Raw genomic sequence first — 20,246 nt, forward strand, 5'->3', positions numbered from 1 at the left:
CTGGCTTGAAATGAATGTCTTCGGTGGTAAGAGATAAAGGCAATGGAATTTGAGGTGGAATACTGTATATAAAATATTTGAAAATAAAACTCCTATGTATAATAAGGTACACACGAGAAAACATAAGATTAGCAATGTAATTGCTAATAGATAAACTATTATACTAGACTCAGCTTAATCTTTAGACACAACATTTAGAAAGTATGACTCTATTCAATGTGTGCATGCATGTATTATACAAGTTTAACAGGATGCTGTGCACCTAGTGAGACTCAAATACTAGTTTCTTTACCTTTTACTCTGCCTATGATAATTAGGAACATTTTAAGCATATTTTTATATTTAATTGATTATTTAGATATATAACTAAAAATACAATATTCTATATCTATAAAAATTTCAAGAATATATCATGTTCTAAATTTGTAAACATCTTTCTGAGAAAGTAAACATTGGGAATTCCATTATTAGTACTAGAATTCTAAAATCAAGATCTCTAGCATAGTTACTTTAGGGATAAAAATAGAAGTATTACGTAAAGGTGGAAAATACCACTTCTTTAAATCATGGCATTTCTTCAAGACTGAAGGAAAAGCAGAAGGCGAAGCAGAAGTTTTTTCCCTAGACAGTGACGAAACTTCCAAAGTGACAATGAGATGCTTTAACCATATGCAATGATAAAATGTGGAAAAGTGAACCAGATTCAAGTCCTAATGCCACCACTAACTTTTCTGTATGATCTTATGCTATTTCTTCCCTTTCTTGGCTCCTTGTATCCTCCTTTGTAAAATGGGCTGAATTACACCTAAAATCTATTCCACTGTTTTTTTCTCATCATTATCTCTAAATAAGGATAATGTAATGTTATCTCAAGAGATGAGGAGCTTTACACATCAGTAAACAACTTCATAGATATTTAAAGCCAAGCAGATGAACTTCCAATTTTTAAGATTATGATCTATGTACAAAAGTAAGTTTTAGTTAGTTTTTTCCTTTATTTAATGTGAGATTTTCTGATCAGAAAAATCTTTCCTAAAATGCCTCTTTAAAGGTATTTTATAAAGCTAATATGAATACTGCCACCTGGATCATTCTATTAAACTAGATTATAAACAGCTTACAAAGTAGCAAGCAAAAGCAGAAATCGTCATGCTTTGATATTTTATGATATAAATATCGCAGCTCTCGATGAGAATAAAACTGCTGTTAACGCCTCGCTTTGCTGAGTATTGCTTCAGTATTGAGAATCAAAAGTCTGCAGAGCAATAATGAATAACAGGGAAAAATCAGTGAAATGAGAAATGATTTCCACTTTGCAGAGATGGTGTTATATCAAGACTATTATATAACTGATGTGAGAATAAAGAGGCCCCAAATCAAGTTATTCTAGATAAGCAATGTGAAGAAGTTGAGTGCAAAATTGTGGAAAGTTATTGGAAACATGCATTTTAAAAGAAAACTATCACATTCTCCAGCAAGGTTTCGGCTTATACCTTCCCAATATAGTTGTCCTTCATTTCAACGCGCCAAAAATAAAGGCACATGTGAGGATCAGGAGTTGGAGAAAGGTTGAGCAAAGTTGCCTTTCATTCTCAAAGGTGCATATTTTTTCCTATCTCTAGTCTCTTAGAAATTTTTTAGGAGAACACTAGAAATAGAGAAAATACAAAAACAAGGAAGCAGAAAATATGTAGCTTTCTATATTATAGTGTATTTTGGACGACCATTTTACACAAGTGGTTTGGACGGGGAATTAACATTTTTCCCGTTGACTCATTTTCAACCTGTGAGCCGAAAAGTATTTGTTTTAATGACCAGTTTTCAATTCCTGCTTCTATTCAGGCCTGAGGCAAAAGTGATCTGCTAGAAAAGCAAGCTACTTTCCTTTCATGTGCTGGAACTTATCCAAAAAGTTCTCCAGGAATGAGTGATGGTTCAAAAGAATTCGACACCACTGAAAGATCTCCGTTACATGTCAGGGAACTGAGCTCGCTTTCTGACTCTGGCATTTCACGTCTTCCTGTCTACGCTTTTGTCCATTCACTTAACTTTTCCTAAGTAACTCTTTAAATCCACATTTTCTGAAGATATTATCAAGTTTGTGGTTGAACACTTTAAAAAGATGCACCGTATACCAGAAAAGATTTAACTATGGAGACTGCTGGGTTAAAATTCAGGCATACTGCTGTATGCCTAATAAACTTTGGTATTTATGAGCCTTTGGTGCTAAGCTTATCAACATTTCTATTACCAATGACAACAAAATTATTACTATTGATAAAATTTCCATCTTCATATCCTAATAACTTTGCATCTGACCCATGGAACTGCATTGTTTTTTCTAAGCGTTCTATGCCTTTGCACAGATAATTAATTCCTCTGAACTAGAATCTCTTGTACCTTTACCTTTGAGAATGAGCTTAGGGTGGGTTAATTTGAGAAAGTATTGTGTGCATTGCACTTCGTCTAGTACCTTATACGTAGTAAGTGCTCAATAATAAACTACTACTAGATCTACAATTCTATTTCTTGTTGGTTGGTTATGATTATTTTTCATACACCTTGCACATGGTATAGTAATTGGCTTACTAAATCGATAATCAATATTCTAAAATAATATGACTATATTCTTCAAAACTTATTTCCAAATATCAATAAGCAAATAAATTATTTTGCTCAATTCTTAAACATCATTGGTAAATTTACTTCAGAACTGTCACCTCAACACATCTTTTCACTATGTGCTTCTTGGGCCTTTTCTTGAAATACTCACTGGAATGTTCATTTAGCTCGGGTCAAATTACCAAGAGTTTTAAAATAGTGAAGTTTCTAATGAAATTCTACTATCAATGTGAACCTATAAAAATAAGAACTGTACTCAATTGGCTTAAATTAGATTCTGAGAAAGGTTTAAAGAAAAATAACCTGAAGTGAAGTAATAAGAATAATGGAAGTTAATACAAACTGCTTTCCAGTAGGGAAATTTTATATAGTTCTCAATTTTGCTTTATTTTGTCTTTGGTTGTTTAAGTATAAGAAGAAAAAATACTTTTGTATAGAAGCAAAAATATTGTTCCTAGTATATTTTCCTAAAGTACAACTTCATATGTCTTGAATGAAGAAATATCCTTATTCTTCAAAATATTTTCTGTACCTTAAGATCCTCTTTGAAGAGCATTGGGAATTACCTTCTCTAAGAAATGGCAATGACCTTACAGAATCGCACACATTGGAATCTGGAGGTTTTTAAGTACTTTTCATTTGTGTTGAATTAAATCACACATTTCATTAATTATACAGGTCATGCATTTGCCTAGGAGTTAAAATATTCACTTTCAAAATGAAATAAATGAAGACCAGCTGGCAGAGGGGACATGGGGCAACCGCAGGATATATTTTAGAACTTATTTATTTTCTTTTTAAGTCTTTGAATCCCTTATGTGTGGTAGCTTGCCATTTCCACATTTTAAATTTATCCAAACTTGTTTCATGCCTGGCAGCAAAAGTTTCAAAAGAGAGAAAAGTTGATTCAAACCTGGGTGGAAAAAAAAAAGCCCAACAGTGTGTTGGGCTCCAGTCTTTCTCTACAATAATGAAGGGAGGTAGTTTCAGGAACAACTCAAGCTTTCAATATTTACAGTCATATTTTGTTTATAATATTAAATAAAAATAGCATGAATATTCTTTGTGGAATGGGTTAAAAAAAAAAGACCACAAAAAGCAGTGGGATTTTTTTGTTTTAAACAATGGAAACATTCCTCTGGGCATGACGTCTCACCTTTTTGCGTGTGTGCCTGTGGGGTAATACCGGGAGCAGGATATGCCATCCCAGGCGCAGTAAGGGTCTCGAGCCAGGCAGCAGTCAGCACAAGCACTGCCATACATGTCACAGTGATGGAATCTGACTTGAGCCACGGCCGAAGCAGATCCAACGTACAGCTGTTGCTATAGAAATCAGAAAGAGGCCACTAGCAGAAATGGACAGAACTTTCATGGAGCTATTACACTTAGATTTCCATTTATACACAATCACCTCAAGCAAATATTAAGACTCATATTGTTTTAGTTGCCCAGGATAGATGATGGTATCCTGATCCTTTCATTTCCCTCAAATTTAAAATATGCTTATAAACTTAAATGAATAATTTAGCAAGATTGCTGAACGAAGCGTAATATAAAAACCCAAGGAGAAGTGTATTCTTTTATTCATTATCTTGCGTTATCAAATAATGCAGGTCTTCCTCCAAAGATTTTTAAGAACGTCAAAGAAGAGACAGGATAAGTAAATGGTCTTTTAAATATAGAAATGTTTAAAAGATTGTGGATATATACAATGACGTGGAATAAACTAAAATACATATATGTCCAGTGAAAAAGACAAGCAGAATATTTAATGTAAGTTCTCACTTGCCTAACTATAAATTGGAGGCAATCCATGCAGCAACTGTTTCTGGAGAAGTTTTATACCCTAAATGGAGTTCAGCAAAGTGAAAGAGTAACATTTCACGGTATATACTCAGATTATCATGGCTTTCATGATTTTATACAAAAATTTGTGAAAAGTCGTTAGGGATACTGTGCTATCAGGATTGTGGAAATGAACTACTCTTACCTTTCTGTAGATGAAGAAACTGGAGACATCTATTAATATAAATCACTATATAAATCTGTCAGAATCAATTAATAAGGATAAAGTTAAATAAGATGAGTAAACTCCAAACTCTAGGCAGGGGTCCTCAGACTTTGTAAACAGGGGGCCAGTTCACTGTCCCTCAGACCGTTGGAGGGCCGGACTGTGGTCCCGGGAGGAGTCGGCTGCTAAGCAGGACAGACAGCGGCGGCAAAAACACCCGGCGGGCCGGATAAATGTCCTCGGCGGGACGCATGTGTTCCACAGGCCATAGTTTGAGGACACCTGCCTAGAGATTTGCTCAACACTGCCCCTGTAGTCGGCAATAAGATGGCACACTTAACACGAGACCTACCCGCTTTACGTGTTCTTCCTACAATAAGAAAATAAAACTGTAACTTGTTCATATATATCAGTACATTTAGTCATGTTCTATATCTTTTGACCTTAACTCCCATGCAGAGCACACATGCATGCACACACAACTTACTCTCTTTGAAGAAATCTCCATAGAAATAATAGGAACTGGATCCTGAAATTAAAGAAACAAATTCCTTTTCAATGAAAAAATATGTATCTTAATATGACTGCAAATCCCTCAAAACAATTTAGATATGTGACTGGTTCTGTGACAAACAGCCTATGACTTCCATTAGAGTAAACAAAAAAGCAAATGCAATTATGTTAAAATATATCTTTATTTGTTTTTCTAATGGAGCGTAACAGATGTACACGGGAGAATCAACTGCTAACATAACCAACGTGCCGTTTGTCTCAGGAGTGTAGCTTTGGTATTTCCATTTGAATATTACTCATGTTTTGGAAACTCAAATATCGTCAAACTAATAAAAGACTAAAGTGTCTCGAAGGAGCTCAACAAACTCAGATCAGTTCTGCACGTGGAGAATTTCACCTGCAAGATGAGGCGGGTACACTCCGTTCTGGAGATGATTATCTATAAAGGAATTACTTTTTAAAAGAACAGTTGATCCTCTAGCTCAGTAGGCTTAAAATTTTTTTAAACTACAGAATCTTTATGATGCATACCTTCATTTATTTATTGAGGTAACAATGTGTAAGGGTTTATATGAACAAAACCTAACATGAAATGGTATTGTACATAAATGTCTAATATGCAAAATAAACAAAAAAGCATACCAGCTCTGGCATATAGGAGGGAGGTTAGCCTCGGGGTGTGGCTCTGGGGAATCTGATCTCCAGCACAGACAACAACAAATGCACTAATTTTCCTAAAGTATTTTCACATATACCCGTTACGCACATATATAGCTAATCCTTGTTATTTGTAGGTTCTGTATTTGAAATTTGTCTGCTTGCTAAAATTAATTTTTAACCCAAATATCAATAATGTTTTGTTTTTTATTGAAGGACATATATTTGCAAAGAATGGCAAAAAATTGAGTCACAAGATGCCAATATTTCGAGCCACGCTTGTGGTGCAGTGGGTAGGGCACTGGTCCCATACACCGAGGGTGGCAGGTTCAAACCCAGCCAGGGCCAAACTGCAACCAAAAAATAGCCAGGCTTTGTGGTGGGCGCCTGTAGTCCCAGCTACTCGGGAGGCTGAGGCAGGAGAATCACCTAAGCCCAGGAGTTGGAGGTTGCTGAGCTGTGACACCACAGCACAAGGGCAATAAAGTGAGACTCTGTCTCTTAAAAAAGAAAAACCACCCACATTTCCAGCTGAGATGGAACAAGGTGACATCCTGCCTTGTTTCAGCTTTCATAGAGTAAACCTGGGGCCTTTTCATGGACTAATGACTGCCATGATTTTCTTACTTCTGTGCTTTTGGTTGGTGTTTTGTTTTTGTTAAACGGCCCTCAAGTGCAGTGCGGAATTATTATTTGGTGTGCCCAAGCTCAAAAGGCTGTGATGTGCTTTAATGCAGGAATTCCTTTCTTAGATAAATTTCGTTTAGGCATGACTTATATGCTGTTGGCTTTGAGTTCAATGTTAATACATATTAAATAAGATGCCTTTAAACATAGGTATACAGGCTCGGCGCCTGTGGCTCAAGCGGCTAAGGCGCCAGCCACATACACCTTAGGTGGCGGGTTCGAATCCAGCCCGGACCCGCCAAACAACAATAATGGCTGCAACCAAAAAAATAGCCAGGTGTCGTGGCGGGTGCCTGTGGTCCCAGCTACTTGGGAGGCTGAGGCAGGAGACTCGCTTGAGCCTAGGAGTTGGAGGTTGCTGTGAGCAGTGAAGCCATGGCACACTACCCAGGGGGACAGCTTGAGGCTCTGTCTCGAAAAAAAAAATAAAATAAACATAGGTACACACAAAATAAGGTTATATATTCGTCAGTTGACAAAAATGTTATAACCAGAAATTTGCAGTAACCTACCCTGTATTTCCCCAAGGACCAGTATTCAGTATTCGCTGATACAGTGTTCACTGTGACTAGAGACGCTAAAGCTGCTGTGAATAATGCAACATGACTGTATGTCTATGCAATATACACCTGCACTTGCACAGATAAATTGTCTAATCATTCTATTATCATTTTCTATTTTTTCAGTTAAATGTTTGTAACTAATACATGATGACAAAGTTGTGTGTTTATCATGCCACAATATTCACTATATAAGAATGAATTTTTTCAGTGTTAATAGGGCATTTGTATATGATGTGACTTTGTAATAATTATGAAATTTATATGTGGCTTAAGTGTTAACTCTCTGTAGTCATGATTAGTACATTAAAATTATTAATTTTTTTTGAGACCGAGTCTCCCTCTCTGGCCCTGTGTAGAGTGCCCTGGTGTCCTAGTTCATAGCAACCTCAAACTGTCATGTTCAAGCTATCTCTTGCCTCAGGCTCCAGAGTAGCTGGGGACAATACAGGTATACCCTACAACACCCACCTACTTTTTCTATTTTTAGTAGATACTCTGGCTCAGGCTGGTCTTGAACTCCTGAACTCAGGCAATCTACCCACCTTGGCCTCCCAGAGTGCTGGGATTACAGGTGTGAGCCAGCATGCCTGGCACATATTTGAAATTTTTTTCATGCTAAGTATAAGTGTCTTTTATTCTGAAAGGTCTATATTGATCAAATAGGAGCATCAACATTTTAAATTTCTCACTTCAATTTGCTCTGAATCTATAACTCATCTGTTGGAAGAGAAATTAATATATATTTTCTTATTTACATTGCACTTTTAATTGTCTATAACACATCTGGATTTCATAAAGATGAAATTTAAAATACCTTGAATATCTGAAGTTCTTCTAGAATTACTTCTTCCATTGATTCTGTTTCTTGATTGTAAATTGTGATTACCTTCAGCACAATTCCATTATCTATAAGGAAGCAAAAATACACAAATAATTTGATGTAATGCTAGATATAATTCAGGAGAAAATTACTTTCGTCATTATCTAAAAGCTTTTGTATTGCAGTAGTTTGTTGAAAAACTATCAATTCTCATAGGTGAGTAAATAAACTTGTACACTAACTAAAAAGAACAAAAACTGTCATTTTAAAAAACCAAGCACAGATTTTAAATGTTTCACAATTACTTTATCAAACAAAAATCAAAGATGAAATTCATCATTAATTTATAACTATTGATTTTGCAATAAGGGCTACATATATGTATTAAATCCCATGTCTCATAATACTGAGAAAAATAACTATCATTTGTGGTATTTTCCAATGTTGTACTCACCACATTCCATCAAACATTTTCTTTTTTCTTGAAACTATGTGGTTTACTATGATCTTTGAGTAACATGTTTTATATAATAATACATATGTATCTGATATTTCTGGAACTCTCTCAAATGGCTATGGGCCCACCTGACAAGTAGGTGTTTCTAAATGAAATTTCAACTCTTACGAATGTCTTCTACTTTCCCAGGCATTTTAAAGTAACAATCTTTGACCCATTTTACCAAATATTTGTCTTGGTGTTGAAAGTCCTTTTTTAAAATTTGACTGGAAGTCACTATGAGAGAAATTATGGCTGTGTAATTTCAAGTTTGTTAAATCTGATGCTTTGATAATCTTGAACCCACAGTGGAGAGAACATTATTAATATTAACCTTCTAACATAAATAGATAGAGCCTGCACTGAGATCAATTTCTTGAAATAAGATGAAGTATTCCTTGCTTAAATTTTGCTTTCTAAAAAGAAAGGATTAGAGAAGCCTAAGAACTAATATTAATATTCCATCCTGACTCCTGACGCAGGTATATGCCAATTTGTTTATGACCAGCATTATGTACGGTATAATGGTCATGCTCCTGAACTGCTATAGCATTTACTATGCCACAAAAAATAGAGGGGAAAAGGATCATTTAAAACACATTTAATGTTAGTACAGAATTTTAAATTCACAGAATTTGCTACATATAACTCTGGGGGCTGTAAGTTTCTAAGGTCTCATCACAAGTTATGCTATTTATGTTATAGCATGAATTGAAATTATAAATTTATTTGAAAATTTTACATTTAACATACTCATCAAACTTTGTTGATGCAGGGTGTTAGAGAGTATTTTTGGCCAGCTTGGTACACAAGGTTGATTATGTTAGGGCCTGATAAGAATTACTGTGATTATAGGTATATATAAAATTATTGTTCCAGGTTGTTTGGAAAATCTTAAAGCCTCACTGAGCCTCCAGAGACGGTCATGAGGCTGGGAGACCTACAGGAGGACCATTTTTGCTACAACACTCTACTTCTACTCTGAGAAGTTCTATTTCAAACCAACCTGTTTGTTAACATTTATTGTTTATTTCTTCATTTATTCAAATGAATTAAGCATTGACCACGTATCAGGAATTAGGTGCTATAACAGTCCCCAATCTCCCTTCTAATAGCTTCAATATTTCTAACGTGTGGAATAAGGGTGGCCCCATACTTGTCCAAACTGTGACACTTTGACAATGAAAGTGATAATGGTGATAATTATTCCCAGATAGTAGATGTAAACTCTTATTGTTGCAATCATGTGAAGACTATTTCAGCCTTTCTCACTAGAGATTATCAATATACAAAGGAATAATAGATCAACATATTTGTTGAGAGGCATTTAAAAAAATATTGTTTTTTTAGGTTCAATTTAAATGAGTATGTTCACATCTCTTTACCTGTGCCGATAAATAAGACATCATACTGGCCGTCTTCAGCTTCCACTCGATCCACTGCTATTTGTTTCAGGTTATATTTTCCATCTGTCTTTACCAATATTGGTTTCTTATGGGCAGGTTTTATGGACTGGTACATCAGGGGATGGCTTCTTGCAAATCGGATGGCATCATCGGGATAGTCCTTGGTGGTTCCATATCTCCCCCCGTTTACTTTACTGGCACACTGAAATGCACATGGATTCGATAAGTCTTTTTGACTTAAACCTAAAGAGCATATTTATAATCAATTATGGGAAGAATTAGAATATGTTCAATTATCAATAGGGCATTTAGAAAGTTAGGGACCATATACTTTTTCATTGCTAAAGTGGAATCTGCTTAAAAATTGCAAAAACAAAATTATTTCAAGCATAACACTACAAATAGAGAAAAAGCAGAGAGATCCTGGAAAAGGAAAGTATGTTTAATACCAAGACAGTTGGAAAGCGCTAAAAGTGTTTAATATCGTCAACATCAACTTATTTTCCCTTTTTGAAATTTATTTTTCACATTGTAAGTTTAATTTTGAAGGTGAATGACCTATTTAGACAAAACAAAAAGGTTCTTTGCTGTGCTAAAACTTTTCTCAAAACTAAGGGCTACAACTGTACAAAGCAGCTGCTCCATCATTGAAATTGTGATAGGATTACTGATGGCTCAATGGGTTCGCTAACTATAGAATTTTTGTGTCATAACATAGAAACCTATTCAGATATTATTGTTAAGAACTTTTTCCATCAATAGTTATCTGTTCCAGTATAACCTGTATAAATTTGCATAATGTTTGTGCAGAATAGACAGAACTGGGAAAACAAAAATATTTGCTATAACGTTAATTTTTAAATTATGGACTCTAAAATAAAATCCTCACTAGCTTTTTTAACTACTTATTGTGAAAACCTTTAAATGTGTTGATTCATGCTTATTAATAAGTGCTGCTTCATTTCACATATTTTCTTCCAGAACCAGCAACAACTGCAGTGATTATCTTGATAAAAATTTTCCACTTTTAGAGTATAAATTTGTTAGTGTAAGAATCACATTCTGCAAAAAGGCCATTTATAATGGTTTGGTTTTAAAAATCAGGCCATACTTCTTAATTTGGCCTGAATTTCTCACTTGAGTGTACTTTCATGATATATAATTGGAAACATTTTGGACTAGGCTGGAAGCAGTTCAGTAACCAGTCACTTCCTCCAAATCTCCTTTAAGACCATGTGGTTTCAAGAAGCATTCCCAGCAAAGCCACAGGAGAGGGTTTCCTCCATTTAAATTGCAATTTCAATCAGTCGGGTGAAGTAAAGTACACTTCGCGTCCTACTGGAAGTAATAATTTTAACCTAGTGAGAGTGATTGAAATGGGAAAGCCCTACACTTATGAATGGAGGTGAGCTTTGTCTTCACTTTGGGTTTTGGCTCTGCCAAAATGGTTTCTACTTACTTGTAAGTGATTATAGAATCAGCGTAGTGAGGGATTTCACCAGCTGCTCATAGAAGTGCAGATATTAACTTGTGTGACAAGTTACGTGTTTGCTCTTCATGGCCACCACAGAACACACAGTGATCTAGTATTTTTCCTACCTCACTGCACAAAGGATACATGGAACAAAATCATTACCATCACCATCTTTAGGCACACATCTTTAGGCACAAACGTGTAAGTGGGGAGCTAAGAATCTTAGTAAGACTGCTTTAGAGGCAAGTGACAGAAGGTCTTATCTTTCTAGTGGTATTTTTGAATTGACATGTTTTCTTCTAAGAGGCCGGCAAAGACATAGGAGGCATTTAGGATATAGAGAGGGGGAAAAAAAAAAAACTTTTTAGATCTGCTAAAGTGAGAAGTAAGGAGAAAGTTTGTCCTAGGGATCTTTGAGGCTGATCAAATATTAGAATATGAAAATTTGGCGACAGTTTCTTGCTTGGAAATGCCATGTGATGCTAACATTTCTGGAGAGGCTAAGAGGAATAGTATGCTCCTCTTACTGAATGTGTGTCCAGCAGCACTCATATAAATCGTGCTACTTGGCCAAAACGTTAATAAGTATTTGTAGTCCTGCTCAGGTGTATCCATAATAGATTTTTTCCATTAACCAAGAGCTTCAGATTTATTTACCGTATATTTTATCAATCATACTTTTAGGTATAGAATTGCTTAATTGTTAATTGCAGTCTTATAAAACATGTGAAACAGTGGAACAAAGTATTACCAAAAGATCTTTTGAAACATAATACTTTGTCAAATGACTAGACTTACAGAGCCAGGCCTTGGATAAGGGACTTTTCCTTCATAGACTGACCAGTGATATTCAGGTCCTTCCTTATGAGCATATGGTCCATTAAAGGCTGCCCGGATGCTAGACATGTGATAGACGCATATAGCATGCCCTCGAAATATATTACTGAAAAGTACAAAAAACATCGTTACTATCCTAGCAGGTCACCCAGCCTGCTCCACCCTACCTGTGTGAGAGTCAAGTCTTTTGAATAAAAAAACTATAATTTCTTTATAGCATATAATTATGCTAGAAATAACATTATTGTGATATAAAGTATTGAAACTCAAACTTACCATTCCTTGAAATTCACATAACTTTTCATGACATTATCAGAAAGTAGTTGTGTCACTTTATAAAGTCCTATATTTTGTTTTTATTATTAAAAATTATCTGGCTTTAATATTAAAGACTCATTCCCAAGTTTAGTTATTACACATTTTAAGGTATTTCCTTTAATGTTCTAGCTTCACGGTAAATACTGTCCTCTCAATCACGGTGCTGTTAAAATTGCTACAAAATCTATTCGTATTTTATTAAATTTCTTAGGGTATATAATTCAAAGAACAATTTAGTCTCATGAAAATTTAGGGATTTGTATTTTCTAGTTTGTGTTTACATAGATATTAACATGTGAGTATATTCCTTCCTCCAGGTCACAGAAAACCGTACTATAGTGGAAAGATGATTTAACCAGATATAGTAACCTTGAGATAATTATTTCAATTATATAAAACTCAGGTACATTTCCAGAACCAGCAGCCAATGAAATTATCTCATTGATTAAAAATTCTACTTGCTTGAAAGAACATCAGTGGAAAAAATAAAAACGTTCTACTTGGAGAAGATAAAGAAAGTAGTTGACTTACTACATCAATTTTTATAGGGGACATTTGCAATTTGTTCTGCAAAAAAAATTAATCTGGCCCTACCTCTTAATTTACAACATTGTCTTAGCCTCCCTATTGAAAGAATCAAAATGCTTGTAAAAATGTTTTATAAAGATGCAAAGTTCTATATCGACATAAAATTTCCTACACCCAGAGACACCCGTAAAACAGCTGTCAAGTTACTGTCCTGGGACATCAGTTCACACATTTTATAGCACCTTGGAGCAGTTGGAAATGCCGAGAATCCTGGGAAAACCTGCAACTAAGGTGGCCGTCAACCTTTGATCACCATTCTACAAAAATCAACCTGTATGTCAGGTAACAGCTGGGAAGCTTTTGTCTTCAGATTTTTATATAAGTCAAACAATCAAAAATGAAATTATGGAAGAAAATCATGTCTTGTCCTGGATTTCTCAGAAAGCTCTACTGGGCTGTCATTTAGGAGAGGAGCTTATAAAGTGATCATACTAAGGCACAGAAAAATAACACTATCTCGTAGCTTGAATATATCATATAAAGACACTAAATTCTCATGCAATGCATAAATTATTGACAAGCATAATAAAGATAAGGAAGTAAAAAGAAAAATAGTTAGAGACGGGTGGGGACATTTTAGGGCTGGGCAGTTGCATTACTTTATCTGTCATAAGGCCACACCAAGCAACTTCAGTTATATACCTTAAAATGTACATTATTTTATAAAAATCTATGTACTTCATGACTTCAACAGATAAACTATGAATTTTAAAGTTAACCTTTTAATGACTTTGTGCCAGCTTTTTGTTGGAAAGCATTGGAGTATTCATCACAGTTCCAGTTGATCCTGTAGGAGGGTATCTGTCATCTGGGGCCTTGAGGGCATCTTGATTTGGGTTATGTAGGAGAAGGTGGATTCACAGCAATAAGTGGTTGAAAAGCCAGATAGCACATTTTGGTGCATGTTGACAAACATACGAATATTCTGCTACATTTTTCCATATTTCAATTGGATCTTTCTCCATTTCAATGATTTTTAAAATGCCACCAATTGAGAGCTCAAACAATTCCATCTGTAGTTCTTTAAGTACCTTTGTGATCTCAGCTAGGTGAGGCCGAAATGCTAATTTGAATGTTACGTGATGATTGTCAAAGTAAGTGAAGCTTTCATTATATTCTCCAATTAATAGGTCTATAACAGCTGTGTAGTCTTCACATGATTTGCATATGTCACCCTGCTCAGCAATGACCTTTGCCAACAAGGGAAAGTGTTCATCCAAGATTTCCTTTTGAACAATTCTTTTGAGCAATTTTTCATGTGCATTGGCATCAGACTAGATCTTCCTTTGGAAAGTTTTTGATTATGTCTTTTACCCACTTTTTAATGGCATTGTTTGATTTTTTTTCTTGCTGATTTCCTTGAGTTCTTTTTAGATTCTGGTAACAGCCCTTTACTGGATATATAGGGCACAAATATTTTCTTCCCTTATGTGGGCTATTTACTCAATTGTGTCCTTGGTTGGGCAGAAACTTCTAAACTTGATCAGGTCACACTTGTTTATTTTCATTGTTACTATTATTGCTTCTGAGGTCTTCATAACATCTTTCCTGAGGCTGATATCTGTAACAGTTTTTCCAACATTTCTTCTAGAATTCTTATAGTTGCACGCCTTAGACTTAAGTCTTTATCCATCATGAACTTTTGTGAGTGCTGAGAGGTATGGGTTCTGTTTTAGTCTTTTACGTGTGGCAATCCAGTTTTCCAAGCACCATTCATTAAATTGGGATTCTTTCCCTCAGTGTGTGTTTTTATCTGCTTTGTCAAAAATCAGATGGGAATATGAAGATGGTTTCATCTTTGGGTTATCTGCTCTGATCCATAGCTCTCTCTCTGTTTTTGTGTGAGTGCCAAGCTGTTTTGGTTACTATAGCCTTATAGCATAGCTTGAAGTCTGGTAAGGTCATGCCACCTGCTTTGTTTTTATTATGTAAGGTTGCATTGGGTACTCAGAGTATTTTCTGGTTCCATACAAAGCATGTATGTTTTTCTTACAGAGGTGTTTACTTCCTTAGAAGAAAGATAGCCTTTTCTCAAAGTGCTTAGACTTCTTTTTTTTTTTTTTTTGCCATATATCATCATATACAGACTTAGTTTCACCTTGCCTCAAAATATTCAAATTGTTTAGATTTGCCATATTACACGGAATGCTGAATTTCTAAAGAAAGCTTTCAACAATTTACGTGGCTGATCCAGTTCTTCATCAACTTTGACTATTTTCAGAGACAAGATATTAACTAACACTTGTCCCTTTGATAGCCAACATATTTTAGAACAAGGCAAGTCCACAGTACCTCATGATTCAAATGTAGTATAATTTCGACTGAGGATGCCATGTTGCATTTGCAGGAAGACGGGTAACAATGCTTATGACTTGTTGCACAGTCTCACTGAAAATAGCAGCATTAGCACAGAGGGTTTCCTAATGCAGAGTAAAATGAGAGGAAACGAGCATCTGCATCTGTCCATACTTTTTAGATCTGTGCAGCGACCCTTCATGTTTTCCTGTTATGGAATGTGCACTGTCTGTCCTCACTAAATTTACCAAATACACTCCGACTTCACAATGTATATCTTGAAAGTTGATATATCTATTGTGTCCCATTTGCAAGAGTGCCCAAAGCAAGTATCTCTTTGGAGCAAAGAAAATTTTCTGTTATGACCTTAGTGAAGTATAAGATCTGTGAGTCAGTATCAGTTGATTCATCCAAAGCCATTAAATAATATATATTTTCTTTTTGAAGTGTTATATGAAGTTCTGAAAAGTTGAAGGCCAATTCATATGGCCAATCAGTTATGGTTCTCCTTGAAAGAGGCAGTTGTCTATACTTTGAAATGTTACTGGGGGTGGGGGGGGGGTCTAAGCTTCCTATTGATGCTGAACAAAGTGGCACCAAGACCAACCACCTTGGCCCTGGACCTGTTGCTATTGCAGTGAATGGAGAAATTTGGCTGGACACAAGGGGGGGAAGACGCTGGCACCATGCTATCTCCTCACATGGACTTCCGGCAAGTCAATTCCTCCAGTGCATCCCTGATTGGGCTGTTTCCAAAACCTGCTCCAGATTGGTCTGTTTTCAAGACGTGAAAGCTCATTGGACAACTGACCATAACTCATAAGGACCTGCCACTATATAAGCCCCTAAGCAGAGAGCCCAAATACAGACCTCCAAAAGAGAGCAGGAGAGCAAGGGGGTTTGGTTCTTTGTGAGAGCTGTAACACTTGTATTATTAAATAAAACCTAATCTACTGCTGATCCTGTGGTCTGTTGCTTCATTCTTCAAACTGCTGAGACCAAGAGCCTGGAACTCTGGTATCACTATCATTTGACAATGCAGTTTCCACAGTCTCTACACTGCTTCATGGCTCTCCTTTTCCTCTGAGTATATAAGATTCCTTATATATTGCTTCAGTGGCAATTGCTGCTTGAAAGAACCATCTTCACTTTTCATCTTTAATTTCTACAACACAACCTTAAATGCTTCAACCTCTAGCTTAAAATATCTGTGGTCCTTATGCGTGTTCCAATGCTGAGGAGCACTGAACTTCTTTAAGGTTGATATTGCAGTATCACAAAGCAAGCAAATTGTCATTAGCAGAAACAAGATAATACGTGTACTGTCGTGCTTAATTCTCATTTAAAAATCTACATTTTTTAGTGTTCTCTTGGTCTTCTTTGAGATGGTGGCTATTTAGCAGACAGAATTTAAAAAATACTGTTGAGTTGTGTAACTATTCAAATTATACTTCAAAAAGAAACCTAGGGCACTGTGAAAAGCTGATAACTGGCATACAGCCCCACACACTCTTGCCAACCAGCCTCGGGCCATAGTGGCAGCAGTCAGGGAAGGAAAGTCAGCAGAGATCAGCAGTGGAGCAGACGCCAGTTTAGCCCATTACGACTTACTGCAGTTCTCACTGTGCCTATTAATCTGGGAGGATTATCTTGTTGAAACTTATTTTATTCTTTGGTATTTTGGATAAACTCATTTTAAAAATAAAACAAATATTTAAAAAAAGTATTAATGAAAATAAAAGTTTTTCTGTAAAATTGGTATTCAGCCAAAACCACATTTAAAGACCTAGAAGGCCACACCCTTGGTTAAGAACTTTCCGTGGACTGTAATAACTACCAAGCTAAATTAACTGTTAATGATTGATAGGAAAAAATTTTCCATGTTTCTCTGTTAAAGAAATGGTCTCTTTACAATAGCAGGATATTTGTACAAAGATATTTTTTGTTTCAAAGTGAGCACTATAAATTACAGGCTGAAAAATCTAAACAAAAACCTGTGTGAAAAGGCCCCAAATAAGTACAGTATGAACAATTATACGACGTTTTATGGCCTACAATGTACAAGATTAACTCAGTATATCCTTCTATGCCTGTCCAGAGAACTGAGGGGCACAATCCTTTTGCCCTCACTCTGCTCTATTTGAAAAGATACTCAGGAAATTGTCTGTGTAAACTTGAAACCCAAACTGATTGTAGTATTTTTGTTCATGTATCAGTACACATGAAATAATATAAGTACAAAAATACAAAATATAAAAGGTTAAACAATAAGTTGTAAGAAACTTGAGCAGCAAATCCAAAAGATGGATAGCAAATAGTAAAGGTGGAGTTCACTACAAATGAACATTGGGGCAGGACAAGTAGAATAAAAGAGCCAGAAAAATGTGTCGTGATTCAGAAATGAAGAAAAGATTCTCAGAGATGGCAATTGGCACGTACCAGAGAACTGATGTAAATCAACATCAGAAAAGAAAGTCATTTCCAGCAACATTGGTGAATAAACATAGTTATGGAAACGAGCAAAGCGGGTGTGAAATGGCATCTGTCAAGGTATTATCCTGCTACAAGCAGAAGTTTAGAAAACTCAGAAAACTTTCCAGTGGTGAGTAGGTAATAGTTGATAGAGAGCCTTGAAAACCTGACTTGAAAATTCTATCTGAATGAAATAATTATCCTAGATTATAGCATGAAATATCATACAAAATACATGAGAAAAACAACATTCTGTTATAGATTAGTAAGGGGATTAAGGAGTAGGTTATAGCCCAAGAGGATGAAGGGGCGCTAACAGAAAGAAGGATTTGAGATCGGGGCTTTGAAATGGAAGTACATTTGTGAACACAGGAGAATGAGGCTAAATTGGTGACTTATCAGTCATAGACAATGAGAATGGCAATAGTATTTCAAGTTATGTAGACCAAGAAGGGTGGTCCAGTGAGACATCTCATATCATTTTTATTGACTGCATAAATAACTCACCTGGTCATGTTAAAGAGTCCAAATATCACTGGGTTCTTATGATCTCTGGTGTGTAGCAAAAAGACATCCTCTGAAAAAGTAAAGACAGTTCCATCACTTACTATTTTCAGCTCTTAGCATACAAAGAAAATATAGCCACATAAATTAGTTTAGAATCCAATATAGATATTAAGTTACAAGTTTCCATGTAAAATCGTACAACCTCAACCACATCATGACAATGAATCATGTGCCTATTTTGAGCTGAATCACAAGGAAAACCCAGCAACACTGACACTAAGCTGATATGAGTCTTTTTGTTCCCGCAACTTTTTTGCCCCCAGCACATCAGCCTGGCCACAATGACAAGGACAGAGACTGATGGGTTTTCCTTTCAAAGGAGGGAAAATCACCAGAACAAGTTTTCTGTGTGCTAAAGAGAGTTTTAGAGAATACACAGCAAGAATGAAATTTAATTCACTGAATAGCATTTACCTAATTCGTCAAAATACGTATCGATTCCATTCATTCCTGGGACAGAGCAAACCAGCCTGGCTTTCAGGAAAGTGCTCCACTTGTTCACAAGTATTCTCTGCCCTCCCACATCATTCTGTGAAAGACGAAAAGCAGGCAAACAGGTATCTACCTAAAGAACTTTTACCAATAGATTTTATACTATAAAAATATGTAGATATTGAGAGGTATGGCTTTTGCAGTTTATGAAAAGTTATCACAATCCTCAACTGTAACATAGATGCAATTCACATATGTGCGTATTTTGGCTTCCACATTCTCTCATTTCAGTGTACTTCACTCTGGTATGTTAAATAGATTTTTTAGGTATTAAAATAGTGGTTTCTCTCTCAAGCAATGAGTTTTATGATATACTAATCTTGACTACTTTATTGCTAAATTATCCACCTGTATCAGGAATATGAACATATCCATTTTTTTCCTTAGTAAAGCTGAAAACACACTCCCCGCACACGTGAATATATACATACGTGTGAATATATATTAACCTTAGATTTATTCTTAAGCATTAAATGCCAAAGTAATTTCATATTTGTGTTAGCATTCTCTCAGTATGTGCTACTTCAGTGGGTTTTGGGTTTTCCTGTACAACCTCTCTGCTCAACAAACTATAGATGTTTTAATTCATAATTTAACAAATATCAAACTTCTGTGTGACAATTCTAATTAGATACTATTTTTCAGTTATGTTTTCAGAAATCATGCTAAATATGAGGCTCTGGAGATAAAACTGTGACTAGATATGAACTTTAAAGTATAGCAAATGCAATTTTTAGGCAATCTACAGAATACTAAAAAATATTTAGAATTGGAAACCTGCTACGTAATCAAGCAAGACCTGACCGTAAATTGTGAGATAAGCAAGCATAAAGAGAAAGGAATCCTCACCACACAAAGTCGCCCCACTCTGGTGTAAACTGTGTGGGCACTGCTTTCTGCTTCCAGGGCCTTCTCAGTAAAAAAGAAATACACCTTGTTGTCATCTCGGTCTTCATTATCAGGAATCATGTATGAACCTATAAATTTTGGCTCTGCAGAAGTGAAAAACAGAAGAAGTAAAATCACAAAAGGATAGCAAGTTATTCTAATAAGTCACACATCGCCTGAACGGTTAAGTTTCTCTCAGCATTTCATGAAGGAAATGTTTTCCTAGAAAATTTTGACTGATGCAATCCATGTGTAGATACTTCCATTTTATTTGCAAATCAACAGACTTTTGAGAAATATTAAAGGGATATTTGTAAAATAAGGAGAACAATTTTGAACAACATATATTGCAAACTAAAAATGCATTCAAAGAAGGATAAATTGTCAGTATCATGATGTAATCCCGTTAAGTTTCCTCCTGTTATACACAAAAGTGAATATGAACAAAGTAAAATATTAAACTAGGAAGTATATCACTACCTTTCTTAAAATTCACAAGTTATCGATCACTGTAGTACATGGCAGATTATTATAAAGTAG

The 20,246-nt window shown here is 35.5% G+C and overlaps 1 protein-coding gene across 1 annotated transcript in view; it reads right to left on the minus strand.

Annotated features, from left to right (window-relative positions):
- The window catches only part of SEMA3E (semaphorin 3E), a 250,538-nt gene that overhangs the window by 16,787 nt on the left and 213,505 nt on the right, over positions 1–20,246 (minus strand). The window contains exons 7-14 of the mRNA XM_003782630.2: positions 19,668–19,810; positions 18,741–18,855; positions 18,267–18,336; positions 12,048–12,192; positions 9,755–9,977; positions 7,868–7,959; positions 5,121–5,162; positions 3,779–3,945 (exon numbers count right to left, since the gene is read on the minus strand). Coding sequence (XP_003782678.1) covers positions 3,779–3,945; positions 5,121–5,162; positions 7,868–7,959; positions 9,755–9,977; positions 12,048–12,192; positions 18,267–18,336; positions 18,741–18,855; positions 19,668–19,810 — 997 coding nt within the window. The remainder of the gene's footprint in view (positions 1–3,778; positions 3,946–5,120; positions 5,163–7,867; positions 7,960–9,754; positions 9,978–12,047; positions 12,193–18,266; positions 18,337–18,740; positions 18,856–19,667; positions 19,811–20,246) is intronic.

This window comes from Otolemur garnettii, unplaced genomic scaffold, assembly GCF_000181295.1.
Source record: "Otolemur garnettii isolate 467f Iridium unplaced genomic scaffold, OtoGar3 scaffold00005, whole genome shotgun sequence".
Lineage (NCBI taxonomy): Eukaryota > Metazoa > Chordata > Mammalia > Primates > Galagidae > Otolemur > Otolemur garnettii.